Source organism: Gadus chalcogrammus, chromosome 23 (assembly GCF_026213295.1).
Source record: "Gadus chalcogrammus isolate NIFS_2021 chromosome 23, NIFS_Gcha_1.0, whole genome shotgun sequence".
NCBI classification, from domain to species: domain Eukaryota; kingdom Metazoa; phylum Chordata; class Actinopteri; order Gadiformes; family Gadidae; genus Gadus; species Gadus chalcogrammus.
In genome coordinates, this window is record NC_079434.1 from 13,300,168 (window position 1) to 13,322,570 (window position 22,403).

The 22,403-nt window shown below is 45.3% G+C and overlaps 1 protein-coding gene across 1 annotated transcript in view; it reads left to right on the forward strand.

Moving 5' to 3' along the window:
- Positions 1–22,403, forward strand: part of ofcc1 (orofacial cleft 1 candidate 1) — a 43,489-nt gene that overhangs the window by 4,931 nt on the left and 16,155 nt on the right. Inside the window, exons 3-6 of the mRNA XM_056584835.1 lie at positions 7,379–7,636; positions 9,454–9,706; positions 10,291–10,454; positions 13,737–13,896. Coding sequence (XP_056440810.1) covers positions 7,379–7,636; positions 9,454–9,706; positions 10,291–10,454; positions 13,737–13,896 — 835 coding nt within the window. The remainder of the gene's footprint in view (positions 1–7,378; positions 7,637–9,453; positions 9,707–10,290; positions 10,455–13,736; positions 13,897–22,403) is intronic.

Sequence of the window (22,403 nt, forward strand, 5' to 3'; positions counted from 1 at the left end):
TGCATGGGGTTAGGAATATAGGAGAACATGGTTGGTCTGGACAGGGATGGTGTTTACACTCAAAATGTGTAGTAGTTTTATTGCCACGCTTTTATTTTTAAATGTCAGTTTACTAAAACTCAGTTTCAGCTTTACTGCATGAAGTCATCGTATATCGTGCAAAATGTGGTATAAAAGGTTGGGGACAGTTTTTTAAACCAACAATGCATACTTAATACACTTCAGTTACATCAATGCCCTTTCTAGATAAATATAAATTTGTGATTCAATGTTAGGAAAGGAACTGACTGGCGTATTTCATAATACACTGGCAGTTTTGGCACGATGTTATGAGCGCCAGAGAGTGAAGTGTAGTAAAGTATGTACTTAATTAAATAAGATATGACATCATCAGCACTCACTTTTTGCCTGTCACTTTTGAGCTGGGGAACTTTTGCACCATTGCACAATAAAAGTAATATTGAACACAAATGACATTAGAAAATACTGATGACAGCCCAGATATAATCTTGGATAATTTACTACCTGTATCGGGAGATATAAGCATTGTCGACATATCTTATTTTTTGCTGCCAAGTAAGTAGAAGCCATAGAACAGCTGAGTGACTGAACTGGCTTGAATTTACTAAATTAACTAATTCTTAATTTTCTCTTTCAGCCTCTCTCTAGCTCTTCATCAGCTCTCTATCTCTCGCTCTAACACACACACAGACATACACACACACACACACACACACACACACACACACACACACACACACACACACACACACACACACACACACACACACACACACACACACACACACACACACACACACACACACACACACACACACACACGCAGAGCACATAGTTACTGCCTCTGCTAATTATTTCCTCTGCTCCTAATTCTTTCTTTATCTCGCTTTCTCTGCCTCTAATTTTTTTCTCTCTCTCTCTCTCTCTCTCTCTCTCTCTCTCTCTCTCTCTCTCTCTCTCTCTCTCTCCATGTCTCTATCTCCATGTCTCTCTCTCTCTCTCTCTCTCTCTCTCTCTCTCTCTCTCTCCATGTCTCTATCTCTCTGGTGACAATGTCCTGCAGTTATGAGGCAAGGTCAGAGGAGTGAAATCCATTTAACTACTGATGCAGGGTCTCCTGAGGCCCCTGTACCCTGCCTCTGCAGCTCTCATCCCCCACACCTCGCCCCCATGGAAGGATGGGTAGATGGTCGGATGAATGGTTGGGTGGGTGGGTGGATGGATGGATGGGTGGGTGGATTATATCTGACTCATTTAAAATGCCACACACAAACACAAACACACACATACACATTACAAACGGTTTAAGGGATATCACATCTGTTTTGGAAAAGCAACCTGGCTTTCATTTCCCTTAGGTTGTGCTAGTGTTGTACCTACCTGTGTGTGTGTGTGTGTGTGTGTGTGTGTGTGTGTGTGTGTGTGTGTGTGTGTGTGTGTGTGTGTGTGTGTGTGTGTGTGTGTGTGTGTGTGTGTGTGGCGTGCATGGCAAGAGCGCAGGAGAGAAGGAGAGGGGGGTAAGAGTGGGAGCCCATGGGGAGCACTGGTGTTTTTGTTGATCCCAGGTGCATTTGCATTCAAAATGTTTCCACGCAGGTTTATGATGCACCAAGGGACCTGCTATTTCCATGTTTCAATCCCCTCTCGTGCTAAGTCAGGCGCTCCATAAAAAGCCACATGTTGCACAGCAGTGAAACCGCTACCTGGCACTTCCATTTAACACATTCCGGGGCTGGAAGAGCAGCCCAAACGCAACGTGCTTTGAGAATGGATTAATTTGGCCATTGTTGAAAACACAACCGTTGAATGGGTGTTCCCTAGTCGAATCACCGTCGTTAAATTATTATTTTGGCATCACGACTCAAGCCGTTTGCCAAACAGCATGGAAATAATGTTGTAACCCAGCTCTGGAATTGATGAAGTACCTTTTTTGGCTGCAGCCTCAAACACTGATATTTAGAAGATTGACTAGGCAATCGGACACATTAAGCCTTTCACCACTTGAACCGTTTCGGCCCGTTCTCCTATTCACCTGCTGGCCGACGTAGAACATGAGTTCAAAAAGAAGTGAAACAAAGTCGTTAGTGAAACAAAGCCTTCTAATTAAGTCAAACTATTTCTCGTCCTTTTGATTAAGTTGGAGAGGAGCGGTTTTCCACAGCTGCAAATAATTCTGATAATTTGGCGATGCATCGTTACACGATTCTAATTGCATGATGATATACTCCAGTTGTGCAGCTGACTCACCATTCCATAATTCTCACTTTTACTACACCCCAAACACCATTGTGCTTCCATTTTCTCAATGAATCCCATTTATGTGCGCTGCATCCTTGCCAGGGACTGTAAAAAGGCCACAGCTAATAAAGAATGAAAATGGGGGGAAAAGAGTGAAGAATAAAAAAAGCGGGTGAGAAAGTCAGACTGCATCGAGGCACTTAAGGAAACGCACCTTAAAGACTAAAATTAAATAATGCTTCCTCATAAGATGGTATCAAAATAACCAAATTATCCAAAAGCCTTACAGGCAAACAGTTCTGTCCCGCTTTTTAAGGAAAATAATACCAACCTTTGATCATCATTTCATATATCTTATGAGAGCGGGCATGTTTGTTAGGTTTCATAGCCCCTTGCCTCGCATTTGACCCACCTACTTAAAGGTTTTACAACCTGTCAACAAGCACTGGAACCACATCCTTGGCTGCTGTCTCTGATCGCAGAGACAATCTACTATGGGACAAAGGATGCTTCTCCATCAGGCCTGGGTCCAGCTCACTCTGGCCTCTGCCATGGTTCCTGTATGGCTGTGGCAGGTGCAGCAATGTGCCATCCACACCCTATTCAGGGGGCTGTTGGGACTAGCATCGACCTTTGACCTTATATATAGTTACTATGTGTAAAATGCGCGAGTTGGTCCGGTCTGTTCGTAAGCCGCCCGCATTGGTGGGAAATGCTTTCACAGCAATGTTGGCGCCAAACGGTGACTATAAATGCCATGGCGTTTGTAGATTGTCCGCGTCCGATTCCAAGGAGGACGAGACCCCCCTGAGACCGGACATTGTTCTGTACTGTCCAAAGCATCTGAAGAGACAACCCTGAGACCGGACATTGTCCAGTACTGTCCAAAGCATCTGAGGAGGCGGTCATGCTGGGAGGAGGAGGAGAAAAAGAGGGCCAAGTATGCAGTCATGGTGCGAGACTGCAGCGGAAGTGGGCAGTCATACACAGCGTTCAACCTCATCGACGGAGACCTTTCTGGTCAGTCTCTATGCAAAGCCTACAGTCTGCTGGGTCTTGGAACAGGAATTGGACCTGCTCCTACTCCAGCTGGGTCACCCGGGAGAGTATGTCTGTATGTTTTAAATAACCGGAACACAGAATGAGGAGAAAGTGCTTCATTAGATGTATTCGTTTAACATCATATTGACCCAACAACATGCTGGGAGCATTGATGCAAGTGTTTCTGATGACGGATGTGCACAAGCGCACAGACACACAAAGATGGAAATCTTGAGTTAGATGGAATTGTCATTCTGGGTATGTAGGGTGGATTATTCTAGTGAATATCAATGCTGATTGAGTTATCGTCACTGTGCTAGATAATAAAGTCATTTTGTTTTGGGTGAAGCTGAATAAAACTAGATATGAATCAATTTGCACACAAAATGACGCTCATTAAGTCATTTTGATTAAAACTGTGCCATGTTCATCTTCGTTTGGGATGACTGTATAACCCAAAATAATTTTCAGACCAATTTATCGGAGAAGGGAACTGGGGTGTTTATTAGTGGGTGTATGACAGCCCGCGAAAAATCAATTATCAGGATTTGTTCAAAAGACGAAATATAAACAATGACGGCAACTCCTTAATGTTATCTGCCAACACCTGAGATCGCCTTGCTTTGATAATCACGACTGCAGCAGTGCATCAATAAAACAATAACTTTATCAGTCAATCTTCTAAGTCAAATAATCACACCTGAACTTCAAGTTTTTTTTTGTTATTCGTTCACGTGCCCATGGGCAAATCAGTCCTTGGAATATGAGGTTGTGGGAATAGGAGGGTGGGTTGAGGGGGGAATGCAAAGTGGGGTCCCAGAACCTTGACAAACAATGCCTGTGGCCTGCATCACTGAAATTTACAGAAAAAATAACCTAATCCCCTCAAATAAAGGGATAAGTCCAATACTTAACCCAAGGGTGTTGAAGAGCAGGATATTGGTGTAGGAGAAGGAGGCTTCTGTAAGGGTTACGTTCACTTTCCCAAGACCCCCGAGCTCTTTCCTTTAACATAAATCTGCTATTAGGAAGCTAACACCAAACTATCTCTCTCGCTTTCCCTCTTTCTCTCCTCTCTCATTACTCATCGCCAAAGTAGCGGTTTAAAACTTGCCTGCACTTGCGCTTTCTACCCCGGTGCTATTTTTAAGAATGCTGCTCCCATTGGCTGTCTTCGCGCCATTCGTGTGAAAGGGTGTGCACCCTTGGAAAGAGGGTGAGGGAGGGAGATGGTATGGGGTTGACAGATAGATGGTTGAATCTCGCTGATTTACTGTGCTTGACATGCCTTGGACGGGGTTCAGAGCGTACCATGTGTCCTTGTCGCGATTTTGCTTTGAGGAGTTGAGATTGAACCGCAAACGTAAACTGAGATAATGGCAAAATGCAACAGATTTAATGTTGCCCACATAGCATTCCATAGCATCACTGAGAGGACAATTAAAATGGAGTGTTTTTGCCAAGGCCTGCCTGTGGGAAATGCATTGAATGGATGCCATTGATGCCACATGCTATCTGTCATTCAATGGACAAGCTTTGCTAGTGGAATAAAATATTCCGTCCTCACTAAAGCCCCCCCCCCCACACACACACACACACACACACACGCACACGCACACGCGCGTGCGCGCACACACACACACACACACCAGCCCCTCACTCCTACCTCGGCCGCTTTTTTTCAATATTTTTCCTTCTGTATTGTACTTTTGTAATTGAAGGTGCCATAATAAAATCAATTCACTGGCGATAACATATTTCACATCACGTAAAGCGCTTTGGCGCTTTCGGAAGAATGTGCCACGTGAAGACGGGCTAAAAATATGCCTCTTTCACGCATCATCAATATCTTCATTATATGAAGGACGACCGTCAGGTCGGGTTTGGTGTTTTGGCGTAATGCTACTTGACAGGGGAGCATCTTGCCTGGGTCCGTGACACATTGCTTTTTGTCTGCTGTGTAATTCCACTTTAGCACAGAGGCAGGAAGCAGTTTAATATCATGTTGTCGGGGCGATGGGCTCATAATGGCAGCATGGACCCTTCTTTGTTCCAATCATAATAGGATATAAAGTAAATGTTCTGAAATAGGGTCAGTTAGTTTTCTTTGTGCAATATGTGGATGGTGGAATCGAAATGGGATGTTTGTCATATTACTAGAGATGGTTTAATTCCTTGCCCTGTTGTTACTTAAATGTATCTAATTAGATCAACAACCAAGTATTTACTCATGCTCTTCTTTCCAATTTTACTAACAACAGTCAAAGTAGTTCTAGTTTATTTCCTCTTCTTTGAAGAATATTGTTCTTCCTATTCTTTTTCTTATTGTAATAAGTTGACTATTATTATCTGATTACTTTAAATTAGCGACCTTGCTGTAATGGAAATATTTAAAAAATACAAAATCAATATGGAAATATTTCTACAATAACTAATTATTATAAATAATTCTTTTTTGTATTAATCTCTATATAACAGGAATATTAAAGCGTCAAAACACAAAAGCAACAACGCATGAAGACACGAAGCAAGGAGAAGATGAGATGCCGGGGCTGGGTTGTAAATGGCGTCTAATCATGTGTCACAGGGGACCAGAAGAATTGATTCCTGGTCTCGTTTTTCTCCGACTTTCTTTTTACTTTTGGTCTTAAGGCGGCGTATGCAAACCGTTCTCCCTAGGTGAGCACAACAAAGTGAATCCTCCCCGTGTTGGCTAGACACAGGCTTGACTCCAGGCAGTGGCCTCCGGTCACTGCTCCACCATGTGAGCCACACAACCACGCTGTATGCTTAGCCTCCGCCTAATTGGTCCTAATCAACTTGACAAAGGCTTTGTGTGTGTATGTGTGTGTGCGTTTGAGAAAGTGTGTGTGTGTGTGCCCCCCCCCCCCCCCCCAAGGCAGTGGGGGGCGCAGGTTGAATTAATGAAATAATGCACCATTGTGATTAAATGTACACGTTTATATCCTCTATTCTTTATCTCCTAAACTCACTACTGAGTTACTACGTAGTTATATATGTTTCACCATATGTTTATATCTTCTCATGTTTTTATACATCAGCAAGCCTTTCATGCAGCACGGCTGTTGCTTCAGTGTTGTAGTACACACACACACACACACACACACACACACACACACACACACACACACACACACACACACACACACACACGCACACCCCTACCGGATGAGGCCTGACCAATACCTCCTCTTTGTTCTTCCTTGTCTTTTGTTTTTCGCTACTTTTGCCCTCTCTTTCTGTCTTTCGCTCCTCTTCCATCCTCTCTTTACTACCACCATCCCGCCTCTCTGCTCCCTGATCCATCTGTGCTCCCTGTATAAAAGGGAATATCTGAACAGGGCCTGAAAGAAACTCACAGGCGAATAGATGGGAGAGGGGCTCCAGCAGACTGTGCTGCGAGCCATTTGTGTCACGTTCTCATGTTTTGTGAATTTGTACGGGCAACTCTGTGTTTGTGTATTAAGGACATATCTATCTATGTATGTGTGTTGTACTCCTAGTCCTAACAGGAGTGTTTAGCACAGTCGTTGTTGTTGCTGTGGCCTAAAGTGTTATTATTGCAACGGTGGTCTCATCGTTGTAATCGAAGTAGCCTTGCATTATGAGTAGTATAATTGCTACTAGTCCTAGTTAAGGTAGTACTTGACATAATTCATGCTCAGCCTCTTTTGATCGATGTGTTAAGCGGCACATTTTAATAACTTGTCCGCACAACCTTACCACCACAGAGATCCACACACTCCAAACGAAGCAGTGTCTTGCTTTTCCAACCCACTTTGTTCTTACACCAGCATGTTGGCCATTCCTCTTGTAAACAAACAACACGATACGGTCTCCAAGACCTGCTAAGGGACATAACCCAACGCAGGGTTTAACAGCCCGCCTTTTCTAAACAACACCTCACTTTTACGAGACCAGCCCCTTCACCGTCTTTTTTCCCACACTGCCACGCAAATGAAAACCACTGTGTGTGTGTGTGCACTTGTGTGTATGTATATTCCTTCCTCCGCACAAACACCTCTTGTCTTCCCCCCCCCCCCCCCCCCCCTCACAGTAACGGACCGATACCGGGCGGCCCGCGCGACCCCCCCCGCCTGTCGGATCGAACCCGGCTGGCTCTGCGCATGTTGCCGTCCGAGCTGGGCCTGCCGTTGCCGTGGCGACGACGAGGCCGGGGCGGCAGAGTGCATTGTTCGGCGCGGCGTCTCGGCCTCATTATACCGCTGCTGGCTTTGATGTGGTTCGCGAGGCTCTACCTGCATTACTGCAGCCAGTGGCTCTTCCTCCAGGCAATGGCAGTTCCTGTCAACAAGTGAGCTCGCTTCCTTTGATATTCCCGGGCCCCCGCACACACGCACGTGCACGTCCGCTACCCCCCCCCCCCACACACACACACACACAAGCGTCACACCCATACACACACACCGAGAACACACACACATATAAACAGATGAGTGTAATAGAGGTAAGATGCACGGAGTGAGTGTTAGAACCATATAGATAAGTACATCACACGTAGGCAGGGGATTGCTGACGTTGCCCACCGAGATGCTGATGCGCAACGGGATCGCGGCAGCTGACGCATACCTGGACACTCACACCCATGAGATCCTCGGGTTGAATTGTCCCTCACATATAAGCATGCAAGGAGATGGGTGGAAATAGAGAACAAAAGGTGTGTGTGTGTGTGTGTGCTTGTGTGTTAACACTGCGTTGCAGTGGGAGGGTGTGGATTCCAACATGTGCTGCTGCATAGCCGTCATTTATCAGAAGAATAATTTGCTGTTACATTGATCATCGCATGATCATAACATGTGATAACAATTGAACAGCAGTACTTTGCTTTTGAATGTATTGCTATTAACGTGCACTGCATTGTGAATGTCAAAGCAGTGCACGGATGGCTGGAAGGATGGATAGATGATAATAAAGATTATATCATTTTAATAACAACAGGTGTGATGTTCAAGTTCAAACAAATGAAAAAAGCGTGCTAAGGGGGTGGCTGTTCAATAGGGGGGGGGGAGAGAGAGAGAGATAGAGAGAGGGAGAGGGAGAGAGAGAAAAGAAAGATGTGAAAAGCAGAGGGGGTCACTGTCGGATGACAACTTCCACATGTCCAGAGAGACGCCTCTCCCTCCGAGCGATCCTCCCTCCATGTACTAGTGAGCTCATGGTGTCCGGAGAGAGACAGAGAGAGGGTGGGAAAGATTAAAAATGGCAGCCCCCTGCCATTCTCTTTCTCACTGTCCATCTCTCTCCTTTGCCCTTGTCGGTTTTCTTTCCCCTTTAGTTTTACGATGTATTTTCTCCCATATGCTAACTTAGAATGAAAGAAAACGAAACACAGCAACAAGGGAAGGGGGTTGTTATATTGCAAGGCCAATAGTATGGGTGGTAATGTTTACCTTTATTTCCAATACGATATAAGAGTATAGTGGAGGGGCTGTTGATATGGTGAGGAGTGTGTTCAGAGTGCGCATTATGAAAGAAGCGGCTCCAGATTGGACTTCAACAGAGCTGTACCTGCAGATTAATGACCGGAATCACGGGGAGACTCGACTTTTGAAGCAAATCGGACGAAAGCTAATGGACAACGCTGCATTTCTCTACTCCCGTGTGCCGGCTCAACTGAAGGGAAGATTAGGAAACTCATGAGGCTTGCTGCTAAAATAGAGGAGTTGTGGTGACTTTTCCCTCTCATCGCTCTGTATTCGAAAAGCCACTGCCACGGGAATGCTAATGTTACGTACCATGCACTATGCCAGGGTGGCCTTCTCAAACATATACAATTATTATAGTAACCTCCTGTATTGCTTTATTATCTTTAATCTGAACATGCTGATAATGTTGAATCGTCATTTGAACATTTCTATAATATAAGCGTTCTGTGACACTTTTTTTCTTTTTTTATTCAATAACTTTGAAAGGCAAACAGCCAAAATAGAACTAAATCAATGATATGAACCAATTTAACAATGCAGTCTCTCACCAGTAATAACGCAATTGAATGTATTTTTAACATGTATTTCTATCCAATACACCTACCCCCATTCACCACCCTTCACGTTTCCCCCTTCCCTCCTTCCATCCGGTGGCCCTCGCCGCCCGGTCCCCCCCGTGCGTTAGGTTCGAGTTCCACGCACACACGGTGGACCTGGTGTACCAGAACTCCCTGCTGCACACCCGCGAGGAGCTGGCCCTGGTGGTGGCGGGGCCCCTGACCTTGAACGCCGTCACGTTCCTGCTGGTTCTGATCAGACGGGGCTGTCAACAGATATTTGGCTCACTCCCTTCCTTCACGTCAGACTTTATCATGGCTCAGGGAGTGTGGACAGTCCTGGACCCCGGGGCTGTGTTGGCGGTGGACGCCGTCCTGGGGGTAAGTCACTTTAAAAATAACTTGGACTCTTGTGCTCTTTCAAAGCAGGGGGGAGGGTAGGGGGGGGGGGGGGAGTTCACTTTTATCTTGGCAAAGTGACTTTAGATTACCGGATATATATAAAAAAGAAGGAGACAAAAGAAAGAACAGAGCGGGTCGGGTTGTGGGGGCTGGCAGGAGGTGTGGGTGAGGATAAATATATGCTTGGTTAGAAGGTTATTTTTCTTTTGCTGGGAGGGGGGGGGGGGGATCACTTGAGAAACCGACGTGTAATAATGTGACACTAATGCACAAACTCACAATGAAATTTGTGTCGGATCATATCATATCATATATAATATGACGTATATAAATATACATATATATATCATTGCATGTTCCCTGACGGAAATCAAATGGGAAAAGTGTTGTATTAAGATATAAATACAACAAATATTATTATAATAATAACAACAATATGATTCATTCATTTACCATCAGTGACAGAGAGCTTGCCTCATATTGCATGTGTCCACTCGGATACGTCTGATTGATATTTCCTCTTCCTCCGCTCCGTCGACTCCCTCCCTCTTCTGCTGCTTCAGCGTCTCGCCTACAGCCCTGACAGGCCCGTGGGGGACGCGGCAAAGCTCTACTGGCACTTCCTGCGAAATAGCCAATCAGGCGCCGCCGGCGTGGTCATCACCCTGTTCCTCTACGCTGTCCTTCTGCTGCTCTCGGTCACCATCCTGTTCATTTACCTGCTCAGGTGAGAGACACAAGACAGAAAAACGGTTTACTTGATCCATTTGTTTGACCTCAGTGTGTGAACGAAAATAAATTATGCTTGAGTTTATATTTGAATGATACTATACATTTGTTCTGAGGTTTGGAGTTACAAAGTAGGGATTTTTATTTCTTTATCGATATTTAGAATTATATTAATTGATGGGTTTCGATTGACTTGAAAAGGAGGGAAATAGGTGTTCCTTAAAGTGCGTCAATCTTGTAACGTCTGAAGCTCCAGTCGTGTGTCTCTCTCCGTCTCCCCATGATGAAGTGGAACAAAAATAGAGAGAGAGAAAACAGAGCAAATGTTGATTTAATCGGTTTTGCTTTTGGGGTCGCAAGGAATTACTTATGCAGTTATGCATGAACCCGAGTGCTACACAAAGTCATTACACACACACACACACACACACACACACACACACACACACACACACACACACACACACACACACACACACACACACACACTGATAGACAAACACACACATACACAAACTGGCACGCCAGCACAAGAACATTTATTTCTACATAGTCATTGTGATTAGGTCATGTCTTTTGCAAGCAGGGGTATAGTTGATGATTTCAAACAAATTAAATTGCCTTTATATATATATATATATATATATATATATATATATATATATATATATATATATATATATCTATGGTTGTAATAAAAATAACCTCAAAGGTAGCCTTGCTGATAGCCAAAGAAGATTACTTGAATGTATTGGATCAAACATATAAGCAAAATGTTATGGTTTTTACGCATGCAATACACATTGACTGAACTTCATATATTTTCCATGTATGTTTGCAAACCCTTGAATGATACAGCAGGGCTGTGGGTTTTTGCAATACTGCCCAGCCTCAAATGATGTCCAATGTCTTCCATGGCGGTGACATAGATATATTAGATACAATAGACGGATATAATACTTTCCAATTAGGAAACAGGCATGGAGGAAGGGGTACTCTGAACTAATGACACCGCAATTCCATTAAGGAGTGCAAAATGTAAGAGAAGTCGTATTCAATTAATCAGCGTAGACATTGCCAAGCAGGGGTGTGGGGTGCTGCTATCTCGTTTCCGTAAGCAACATGCTTATCAGGCCGCGGCTAAACGGACAATATTAAAACAGCAGCTAGGGATAATGACTTCTGCCACTCAGCTGATACATGGTACCCTGTCGTGAATGTAGGCCACAAGGAGCATGTTTTTATCTGTTGGAGTTCCCTATTGGCTGCAAGGAACAGGCACTGTGTGCACGCCCTTAAAAATGACCACAGGCCTTATGTAACATCGACTTGTATCCTTTTTGGATGATTTGAAGCAGCTTTTTTCCTCGCTTTTTCCTCGCTGCTGGTTACTGGTGTTTGTGTTTGTGTGCGTGTGTGTTTGTGCGTGTTTGTGTGTGGGTCTGCATGTATGTGCAAGTTTTGTGTGTGTCATCGTGCAACAACTTCCCGTCAGTATTTTGTGAGTGCAATACATTTGTTTCTACCACTATACACATCAAGCATCCAGGTCCTAATTTAAACCCACTCCAGCCATTCACAATACTCCTCCATGCGGAAGTATGTTAGGCATTAAGGGGAACGCGAGCATGTTGTGATGAAGCATAGAGACACAGAGAGAGCAGAAGAAAAGGCTGCACACATGAATGAAAAGCAAATGTCTTATGTGTATGATATGGATGAATGCAAACCGTTTTCTATGAGGTCAGGATGGGAAAGAAGATGTTGACAACGTTTCTCTCCCGAGAAGAATGAGCAGCGGATGTTCAAACACGCGCTCCGCCATGTCTCTGTGTACATTCCCATCTCCGTGGTGCAGGTTTTATTTGGGAGTTGAGGATAATCTGGCAATCTAGAGTCTCTTTACCAAGCGTTCATGGTCTAGATGTTTTAATGTCCAGCCAACATGGTGTGAACGAACAGTGTGTGTGTGTGTGTGTTTCTTGGAAAGGTTATCATTTTTATTTAGGGTACGCGTGTGTATGTGTGTGTAGGCTTGTGTGTCTGCTTGTTTTTTTGGTCTCTGCATTATCTTCAGTCTGTTATTAATCAACACAGATATGTTTGTATGCATCATGTGCACAACCTCATACGTGTGTGTGTGTGTGTGTGTGTGTGTGTGTGTGTGTGTGTGTGTGTGTGTGTGTGTGTGTGTGTGTGTGTGTGTGTGTGTGTGTGTGTGTGTGTGTGTGTGTGTGTGTGTTCATGTGGATGAAGAAAGTAACAAAAACAATAAACCCGCTTGTCTCAAGCGAGGTTATGAATCAATATGTGTTGTTCTGTACGATTCATATTTCTGACTTTGACTCAGAAGTGGATTGGCCTCAGCAGACGCTTCCACATCCAGCGTGACCTCTGCGCCAGCCATCCCCCTCCCTTGTGGTCCAGTATTTACGTATAGGGATATCTATATACTATCTAAGTATATCTGATCATCAGGAAACACCCACACAAACACACACACACACCATGTGATCAGTCAGATCAACCAGTGCAGCGCACACACACACACACACACACACACACACACACACACACACACACACACACACACACACACACACACACACACACACACACACACACACACACACACACACAGACAGCACAGGGATAACCAACATAACAGAATCATCCTAACAGCTTTGATTTGCCAAGTGCTGCCCACTCACCAACCAATTTCTTTCAATTCTCTCCTAGCATTGGGATTGATGTATTGACTTATCCTTATCTTAATCACAACAACAAGATCCGAGGCAAATGTTTTTCAGAGGAATTCATAGAGTTGATGTTTGTTCTTCCTTGGCATTCTGATGTTTGCGTCTTGAGCGTGCAGCCTATTAAATGATCACAGGGTTTATGTGAATGCTAGACAAAGACTTTCCCATTTGTTCCAAAGGTCAGAGAATATCCCTATCTGCACGCCAACCAAGACGACAGTTTAAACCCAGCATATGATGTGCTTTTCTCACAGAGGTGGCCAAAGAACTTAGAGTTACAGTAAGTTACAGTTATAAACTTTGACACCGGGCAAATCGGATTGCTTCTCCTAGGCTTGACAAATGACCCTGAGTGACCTTTGGGAGATGGTGACGGTGATGTGCGCTGGCGTTTCCACTGCTTCTCCCAACCCGGCCCTCCTCCTCCTCCTCCTCCTCCTCCTCCTCCTCCTCCTCCTCCTCCTCCTCCTCCCTTCACCATCATCCTCACTCCTTCACCTCCTTCCCTCCCCGTCTTCCAGGTTCCACAACGACGGCCGTATGCTGGACACCTTTCAGCGCCTCAGTGCCAGGGAGGGAGACTACTTCCTGCCTCGGGACCTGGAGCTGTCCAATCAGGAGCTGAGCCACATTGTCAAGAAAGCGGAGCAGTGGCGAGGATTCAACGGCGAGAGGCGTAAAGTAAGAGCCCAAACGCAACACTGCTCTGTCCCTGTCTTTCCCTCTTCGTCTCTTCTCTCAATGTCTTCCTCCTCATCAATCCAAAACGGGTAATTAAATGGATTACGAACAATGAGACGAAATGCTACTATTAGCCATTAGCCGTTAGCAATCAGCCATAAGCCTTGAGGGTTGCTCTATTGAAATGGGGAGACATGTACAGAAGGCTGTTCCCAATGGGACAATATCTAGCAAGGGTAGCTGTAAGAACGAGATTGAGATTGCAACTATATCTGAATAGTACCTTTAACTGCGTGAAAAAGTCCAGGAGAACGTACCTTTTACGAAAGGAAACACGATTACATTTGCGTTAGTTACATTTGAGGAAAAAAAAGCTGAGAATTCATCTCAGAGGTCTTTAGCTTGATTCTAATTAGTAGGAGATAATTACCAAAACAGAGACTGCGCTATCTGATTCAGCAAGCCTGATTAGTCTACGGAAGCACATTTTCGGTGGTGTTTTCAGAAGATATTTCATTCAGAGAGGGACTGCTCAATCAACGAGAATCAACGAGAATCCCACACATGCCTCAACCCCAGGCCTGGGACTCTGCCTCAAAACGATCTCTAAACATGGACGTGTTCCGGTTTGCATAAACGAAGGTCCCCATGAAATGACCAAGGTTCGGTGGGTGGGGGCGAGCTGCCTGTCGCTTCCTCGACAGAACCACTGCGGGTCGGCCATGATGACATGGGGGAATGACAACGTATTAGCGCGTTTGCCCGCCGCCCCATGCAAAAAAATATAAAATCCATGCATGGTTGATTGAAAATGTGACTTGTTGAGATAAGGGAAATAGAACGTGGCGATCAAACCACCAATCCAGCCTTTAATTTATTCTGTACGATTTGTTAGTGGCACACATCTCTTGCTTCTCCCCACCCCGCCACCCCCCCATGTGTTCATTAACTCCCTTGCTCCTTGCTTCCAAGTTCACACATCTTCTGAGGAAAAACTACAGTATCTTGGGTTAGAAAAAAAAAGAAAAAGAGAATGAGAACCCACACTGACAGTGAACTTCACATGCAGTGTTTTGATCGGAAGTTAGCCGGAATTTTCGACCACAGCCCAAATACTTGTCTAACAGTCAAGCTAAATTACACTGCTCCATAATATGTTTTGGTGACTTTAGCTATTGTCCTCTATCCTGGGTAAGTGGTAACAATCCTTTCCAGAAGAAAAAGACCCAAAACCATTTCAACACCAGCCTAATGAACGTCTGTAGGGAACCATAATGTCCCTCATAACATTTATATATATATGGGTAGGGGACATGCAGTTCCATTACTTTAAGCAGACTCATAAGTATATGATATTGACCTACCGCGATCTGGGGGTGATAATGGTTTAAAATGTCTCCATTTCATTAGCCTAAACAGCCGGTCTTTAGCGTTGTCCTTTGCGGCGCTACCTCTGCCAACATAAGCCCGGGCACGAGGTGGAGGGTGGGACTCACAGGGGTGACTACAGAGCAGCCACTGAGCTGTTTGATGGTCCTGTTTATTGGGAGAAAATTGAACCTGTGTATAGAGACGTTACGCCTTCACCCCGCGAGAAATTACACCCCCGCCCCCTAAGTTTGTGATTAAGAAAATGCTCCATTTAGCGGTTGATGGCGTCTTGCTGCGGTGGCGATGCTAAATCATCCCTCCATTACTGTACAAGTCCCTCCACGGCAACAATTACAGCATACTTCATATCGGCCCCTAATTTCTGTGTTATTAAACTGATAAAATGCTAACACATTAAACACATGCTCGTGCGTGATGAAAATTTAGGGTTATTGCATTTCAGGCCTTTTTTTTTTAGCATTTTTTAGGATGACCATTCTTCATTGGAATAGGACGGGGCGTTGCCATTATTTTATAATTATTGTTACAATTTCTCCATTGCAAAAAAAAGGGCCACTTTCTGAACTCAGCAAAGACGAATCCTTATTAGACTAATTTGGCTACATGCAAATTTTTTTGTCACTTTTTCCTCATTAACAATTAATCATAGACAGGAAAAAAATATATTCATGAAGGCAAGAGAGAGAGAGCCGCCCGACAGAGCTGAAACTAATATTTTGCAACTCTAATGATTTTTTGCATCCTTAATTAGATAGAATAAGGTTGATATGATTAGGTCAGGATGTAGTGTTTTTCATTAAAAATACATTCCAGAAACTGTATTCCAAATGTGCCCTTGCAATTAAATAATGAATCTGACGCGTTCCTTATTATGGACCCAATTAATATCGCAGGCAAGGGCGTAATTTTAATAACAGTGGGCCACAAGGCCGTCATTAGCTGAAACTGTGGAGAGAAAGTCTGAAGAGAAGCATGAAAAACAAGACAGGTACAGTCACCGTGTCCGAGAGTTTACTTGTGGAGCCTTTATGTCTTCAAACTATTATACTTTTTTAATGTAAAGGGTCTGTATAAAATTAACAAATATTATATGCTATTTATTCTGTATTATCTCCCTTGAGCAATAAGACCATAAAATAAAACAATTGTGTTTAATAACCAAACCTTCAATTGGTCTGTTATTATGAAAGTTGTATTTTTCATAAACTTTGTAAACCATAATAAATATTTTTTGATATATACTTGATATGCCACTTAAGTTGAGTTGCCTGTTATGCTGTGTGATTAAAAATGTTGCTCCGAAGTTAAACGTAGATATTCATTTGAGGTTACAGGTGAGAAAGCTGTGTGTGTGTGTGTGTGTGTGTGTGTGTGTGTGTGTGTGTGTGTGTGTGTGTGTGTGTGTGTGTGTGTGTGTGTGTGTGTGTGTGTGTGTGTGTGTGTGTGTAATAATGTGCAAGTGTGTGTGTCTGTATGGGTGTGTCCTTGACAGAGAAAGTGAGAGAGACAGACCCCTTTCTAAATACATGTGCCCTATAATTTGATCTGAGGAAGGACGGAAGAGGAATGGGTTTCCGTTGACAACCATTAACCTATGAGGTGTTGGGGATAATAAAGGGTGTCGTCATGTATAGCACACCTACTTATTAAGTCTTTTATTTCTTTCAACCACTGGAATTCTACTCTTGCATCTCGTCGTCTTGTCCACCCATATCTGATCCTCTGCAAAGCTCTTTTTAAACACATGGCTACATTCAAGGGTGGTACTTAGCAAGAATGTGACAGGCTAGAAAGGGAACCTCGTGAAGCTATACTTGCTTTGAGGTGAGGCTGTGAGTAACATGCCTGACATCAAAGCAGAAGGCAACAATTTTGCAGTCTCTTAGGTTTACTTATTCTATTGGCAAAATTCTTTTGGCATTGTGAGTGTTTTAATAAAAAACAACCTTTCCCCTTTCTTTACTCGTGACTCTACGCTACTGCTGCGAGTTAGCACGAGCTGTTAGCATGTGTGAACCAGTACGCACCAGCTCATACCGGTAGCCCTGTAATGAGATCCATTAATTATGTAAAGGCAGCGATGCAGATGGACCCAATTAATTGTCTCCCGTCACCCCGTTGATTACTGTACCTGGAAGGGGGGGGGGGTGTTAATTCCTGTAATACTTAAGCAGGTACGCAAACTGTTTTGTCAGAGCTATTGCCTTGACAATGACAGAGTAGGGCGCCCGCTTGCCTTGCGCAAATTTCTCCTCTTATTTTTTTCTCAGCCTTTCTTCCCTTCATTTAGCAAGAGAAAAGTTTCCGGGTAGAGGTGGTGATGACTATGGTGGCGGTGATGGTGGTGGTGGTGGTTTGGGTGGTGGTGACGTTGGGATAATTGGCAGAGGGGGAGATGGAGACGAGGTAGATTATGGGGGGGGGGGGGGTAGGTGGATTGAGAGCCCATGTGGTGGCCCTGAAGATGTTTTTGCAACCTGAGCGCATCAACATTTGCGTACCTCCGTTAGTCTCCGTATGTCTGGGTAATGGCTTACCGCCAGGCAAGTTGGAGACATGCACCCAAGGTGATTCCAAACAACACAATGGATGGGGTGGGCTCTGTCAACTAAAGAGAGGGGGGGGATGCAGGCAGGAAGGGAGGAAGGGAGGGAGGGAGGGAGGGAGGGAGGGAGGGGGGTAAACCTGTTGAGGAAGCCAGCAGATTGCCACCTTAATGATGAGGAGTGCGGCGTATTAATCATGCACGGACGTTGATGAGGTCTTTGTCACACGCTTTATTTACACTCGACGCCTTCTCATGCCGAGTTTTCGTCAGGTCAAGAATCAAAACGTAAATACAAACTAACCACTTTTGGTCAGAGAATTTGTTTTTGTGTGGGGTATTCTGAATAGATTGCTGTGGGGTCAGACCAAACCCAACAAAGATACACTAAAAATAGTATTCAGCTTGCTCGCTTCGTCACTTATCTTACAATAGAGCGAGAGAGAGAGAGACCACCTGAAAGAGACCACCCGAGATTACTTGCTCAAATGGAAGACCAGGTTTGAGAGAGAGAGAGAGAGAGAGAGAGAGAGAGAGAGAGAGAGAGAGAGAGAGAGAGAGAGAGAGAGAGAGAGAGAGAGAGAGAGAGAGAGAGAGAGAGAGAGAGAGAGAGAGAGAGGCAGTAGGCCATGAATAGTCCACAACAGGAACCGCTGTCAGGTAACAAAGGGACCCTTAGCTCCCACGCAGGAACCAATAACAGCAACACAGGAACAGGACAGGAGAGGAGTGCTTCAATGGAAGGGGTGAAGATGTCCTGAGTCAAAGGGTGAGTGTGAATGAGTCCCTGTGTGTGTGTGTGTGTGTGTGTGCATCAAAGGGACTTCCCCAACTTGCGGGGTCACAGGGGTGTACCACCCCCCCCCCCCCCCCCCAACTATGTGTTTGCATGCACATCTGCCCACGGCCCATTGCATACATCGCATGCCTCCATACCTCCAGCGAGTAAGCTGTATGTGTCCATACGTACGTGTGCGTGTGACCTCGCACATTCCGCTCACTCGCGTGTGCATGTTGCATTAAAGTGGCTTCTTCAATTATATCGATAGTCTTTTCCTGCTCTTGCTGTTTTTCGCTTTTTTCTCTCCCCTCCCCCCCTCCCTCCTCTTGGGGGGGAGGTTTGGGGGGGAGGTTGAGGGGGAGGCGGGGGTGTAGCATTGCTGAGGGCCCTGCTGGCCTGGGGGGACGGTCCACAGACAGGCAGAGACAGGAGCAGCGTAGCAGCAGCCAGAAAACAGCATTCGCAGCTAAAGCGGTCGAGAGCTGCGTGTGAGATGCGACTGCGACAAAAAAAAGAGGGGCTTGCTTGTCTCCCTTATTAAAATGGTGGTGCACATTCAGCTTGCCTCTGTGGTGGACAGTATGGTAACCCAATGGGGAAAGGATGCAGTAGTAGCACGCTCGTTTTAAATGCATTTGGGTTGTGCCGTTGTGCACTATGCGTCGTCGAAGAACACATAATGCTGAGAAAGGAGTCTGATGTCAATGATAGACGTATTCATTCACAATGCAGCTGGCCGGGCTCAGTGAACCTGGTCCGCTAAGCAGAGACACCTTTGATCAATAAATACAGAAAGAAAGCGGAAACCTAAACTGGCTCGCCCCTATCGGCCACATAATGGAAAGCATCTGGGCAGATGGCCTGTTTTCTTCATTGTTCACCTTTTGAAACGAACACCCTTTCACCTTTCCACCTTTTGTTGTCTGGTTGAAACCAACGGAGGCGATGCTAAACACATATTTTTTCCAACAAGGCGGCATCTATAACTTTAGCTACAGATATGCAAATTTGTGTTTTTTAATGTTAAATATATAAAGCAGATTTCTACACATCGTGAATGTCGATCCCCTTATCTGGGATTCATGGTATTCATGGTATTTGATGATATTCTCCGGCCTGTGGCGGCCGCCCGCTTTTGTTTACACTTCGTCAAGGTGACCGACACACACTCATAGAACCCCGCTGCTGAGAGAGAGAGAGAGAGAGAGAGAGAGAGAGAGAGAGAGAGAGAGAGAGAGAGAGAGAGAGAGAGAGAGAGAGAGAGAGAGAGAGAGAGAGAGAGAGAGAGAGAGAGAGAGAGAGAGAGAGAGAGAGAGAGAGAGAGAGAGAGAGAGAGAGAGTTTCCGTATGAACTCTGTGGTGTGAACTGTTTAATTACAGGGAGTGTCAGGCCCACTGCTTAATGTGTCCCTCACAATTAATCCAGGGAGAGGATGTCATTATCTGCCAACGTCTGAGCCCGGGCAGGCTCCTCCGTCAGAAAAAAAGGAAACCGGAAGGGAGGAGTGTCTGAGAGAGAGAGAGAGAGATAAAGGAAGAGAGAGAAAACGAGAATAACAGATATTTAAAAACAAGGATTTGACTCTGTTGAGCGGCTGACAGTCCACTTCCATCTCACACGAGGAGGGATCAAGCGGCGAGAAAAAATAGGAACCCGGGAAGATTTTCCTTTCAAGAAGTTTTCTTTCAAAAACCCCATTTCCCCCCTCCTCCCTAAGACACACACACACACACACGTTCAGGGCACTTGCCTCTTGTGACTCAGGATAACGGCAGGGAAGGGACGTCTTTTTTTCCTCCGTTAATTTCATCATAATATGTTGCATCGCCCGTCAGCTGTCAAAACAAGTCCAGCTGGAGAGGGCTAAATCGACACCACATGTTGTCAACACGTTCCGCGGTGCCCTACCCTTCCCTCCCTCCCTCCCTCCCTCCTTCCCTCCCTCCCTCCCTCTCCTTTCCTTTCTCCCCCCTCCATCCATCTGTAACTCCTCTCCTCCTCCTTCTCCCTCCTTTACCCCACCAGCCCAAACCACCGCCACCACCACTACCTTCTACTTCTTCTTCGTCTCCTGCCGGCCCTCCCTCTCCTCTTCCTCCTTCTCCTCTCTCGGCGGTCTCAAGGCCCTCTGGTCCGTGTTCGTCTCCGTGCTCATGTGCTTTAATGCAAACCAGAAGGTAACAAATTGGACTGTCAGCAAGTTGGGGTAGGGGGCGGGGGGGGGGGGGGGGGGTGGGCCGCATTGGGGTTTGCAGCCCAAACACACAGTGAGCAAAATAAAATAAAAACAAGAGCGCACACTTCATCAGCTCATTCATCGCTGGGGAATGGTTCACAACCGCAGACAGGGACGTGTGTTCACCGGGACTTAGGCAGATCACAGCAGGATTTGTAGGCCATATGAAATCAAATGAAAGAGTACAAAAAACGAACCAAAATATACTAAGAACTTGGTGTGTGTGTGTGTGTGTGTGTTGTGCACGGATGCACGTGCAAACAGCACATACTCTTTGAACAATAAAATAACAAACACCCTGAACACTTCACGACACAGACAAACACACACACACACACACAGACACACACACACACACACACACACACAGACACACACACACACACACACACACACACACACACACACACACACAGACACACAAACACACACTGACGGATGTGTAGACGCACAGCTTGTGACTCCGACGGAGAATTTCGGCTGATTCCTTGTGACCGTCTGTCGTTAGTCACTTATTGTTGTTGTTGTTTTGTTTGGCCGTTGTCTGGTTTCCCGGTCTTCTCTACGGAGAGTTTGACCTTGGCCAAGCCCCCCCTCCCCAATCGCCCGGAGGGGATGGGGAGGGCTGGTGATTGTGACAGGTGTCGCGTCTTAACAGCCCCAGACGACATCCCACCGAGAGCTGGGACACTTTGCCTGGTTTTCATAGCACACATGTTGGTGTGTCCGTGCGTGCGTGCGTGCGTGCGTGTGTGTGTGTGTGTGTGTGTGTGTGTGTGTGTGTGTGTGTGTGTGTGTGTGTGTGTGTGTGTGTGTGTGTGTGTGTGTGTGTGTGTGTGTGTGTGTGTGTGTGGGGGGGGGGGGGGGGGCTTATGGAGGTGTGGGGGGATTTGCCTGTGTGTCCTGACAGTTGTGAATGTATTTGTATGCATGCATGTGTGTTTATACGAGTGTGTGTGTGTGTGTGTGTGTGTGTGTGAGTGTGTGCACGGATGTACAAGTGTGTGTGCGCTGGCTTGTGTGTGTGCTTGTGCGCGCCTTTCTCATTTAGGTTATTGGCTTGGATCCTCCAGCCTTCGAGGGCTGATTATGAGGAAGCCACTCTAACGTAGATGTACGGATATCAAAGGCAATTCTGCACCTTGCTGCCCATCTACAGCCAATCTTAATGTGGTACTTTAGGAGCACGGTTTAACATCTCGAGGATTACTGTGTTCCATTAGGATGGTAGAAAGTCACACAGCCTCACTCATTGGTACTCATCTTACTGGGACACCCTTGAAATCCCCAATCATGTTATTAATGAACGGCGTTGTTTCATATATCGCAGCGTAATATGCAGAACCTGTTGTTTGTCTGTTCTTGAGACCAAATTGTGTATTTTGTGCCGTTTTTATTGAAACATGCATCAATGCATTATCGTTCATAGCAATTAAAGATCTCCTATTATACTACTTTTCTGGTCTTTATTTCTTATTAATGACTCCTATAGAGCAACCTGACACGAATCTCAGCACAAAAAACTGTGTACATTTTCGGGAAGCTCTTCCTC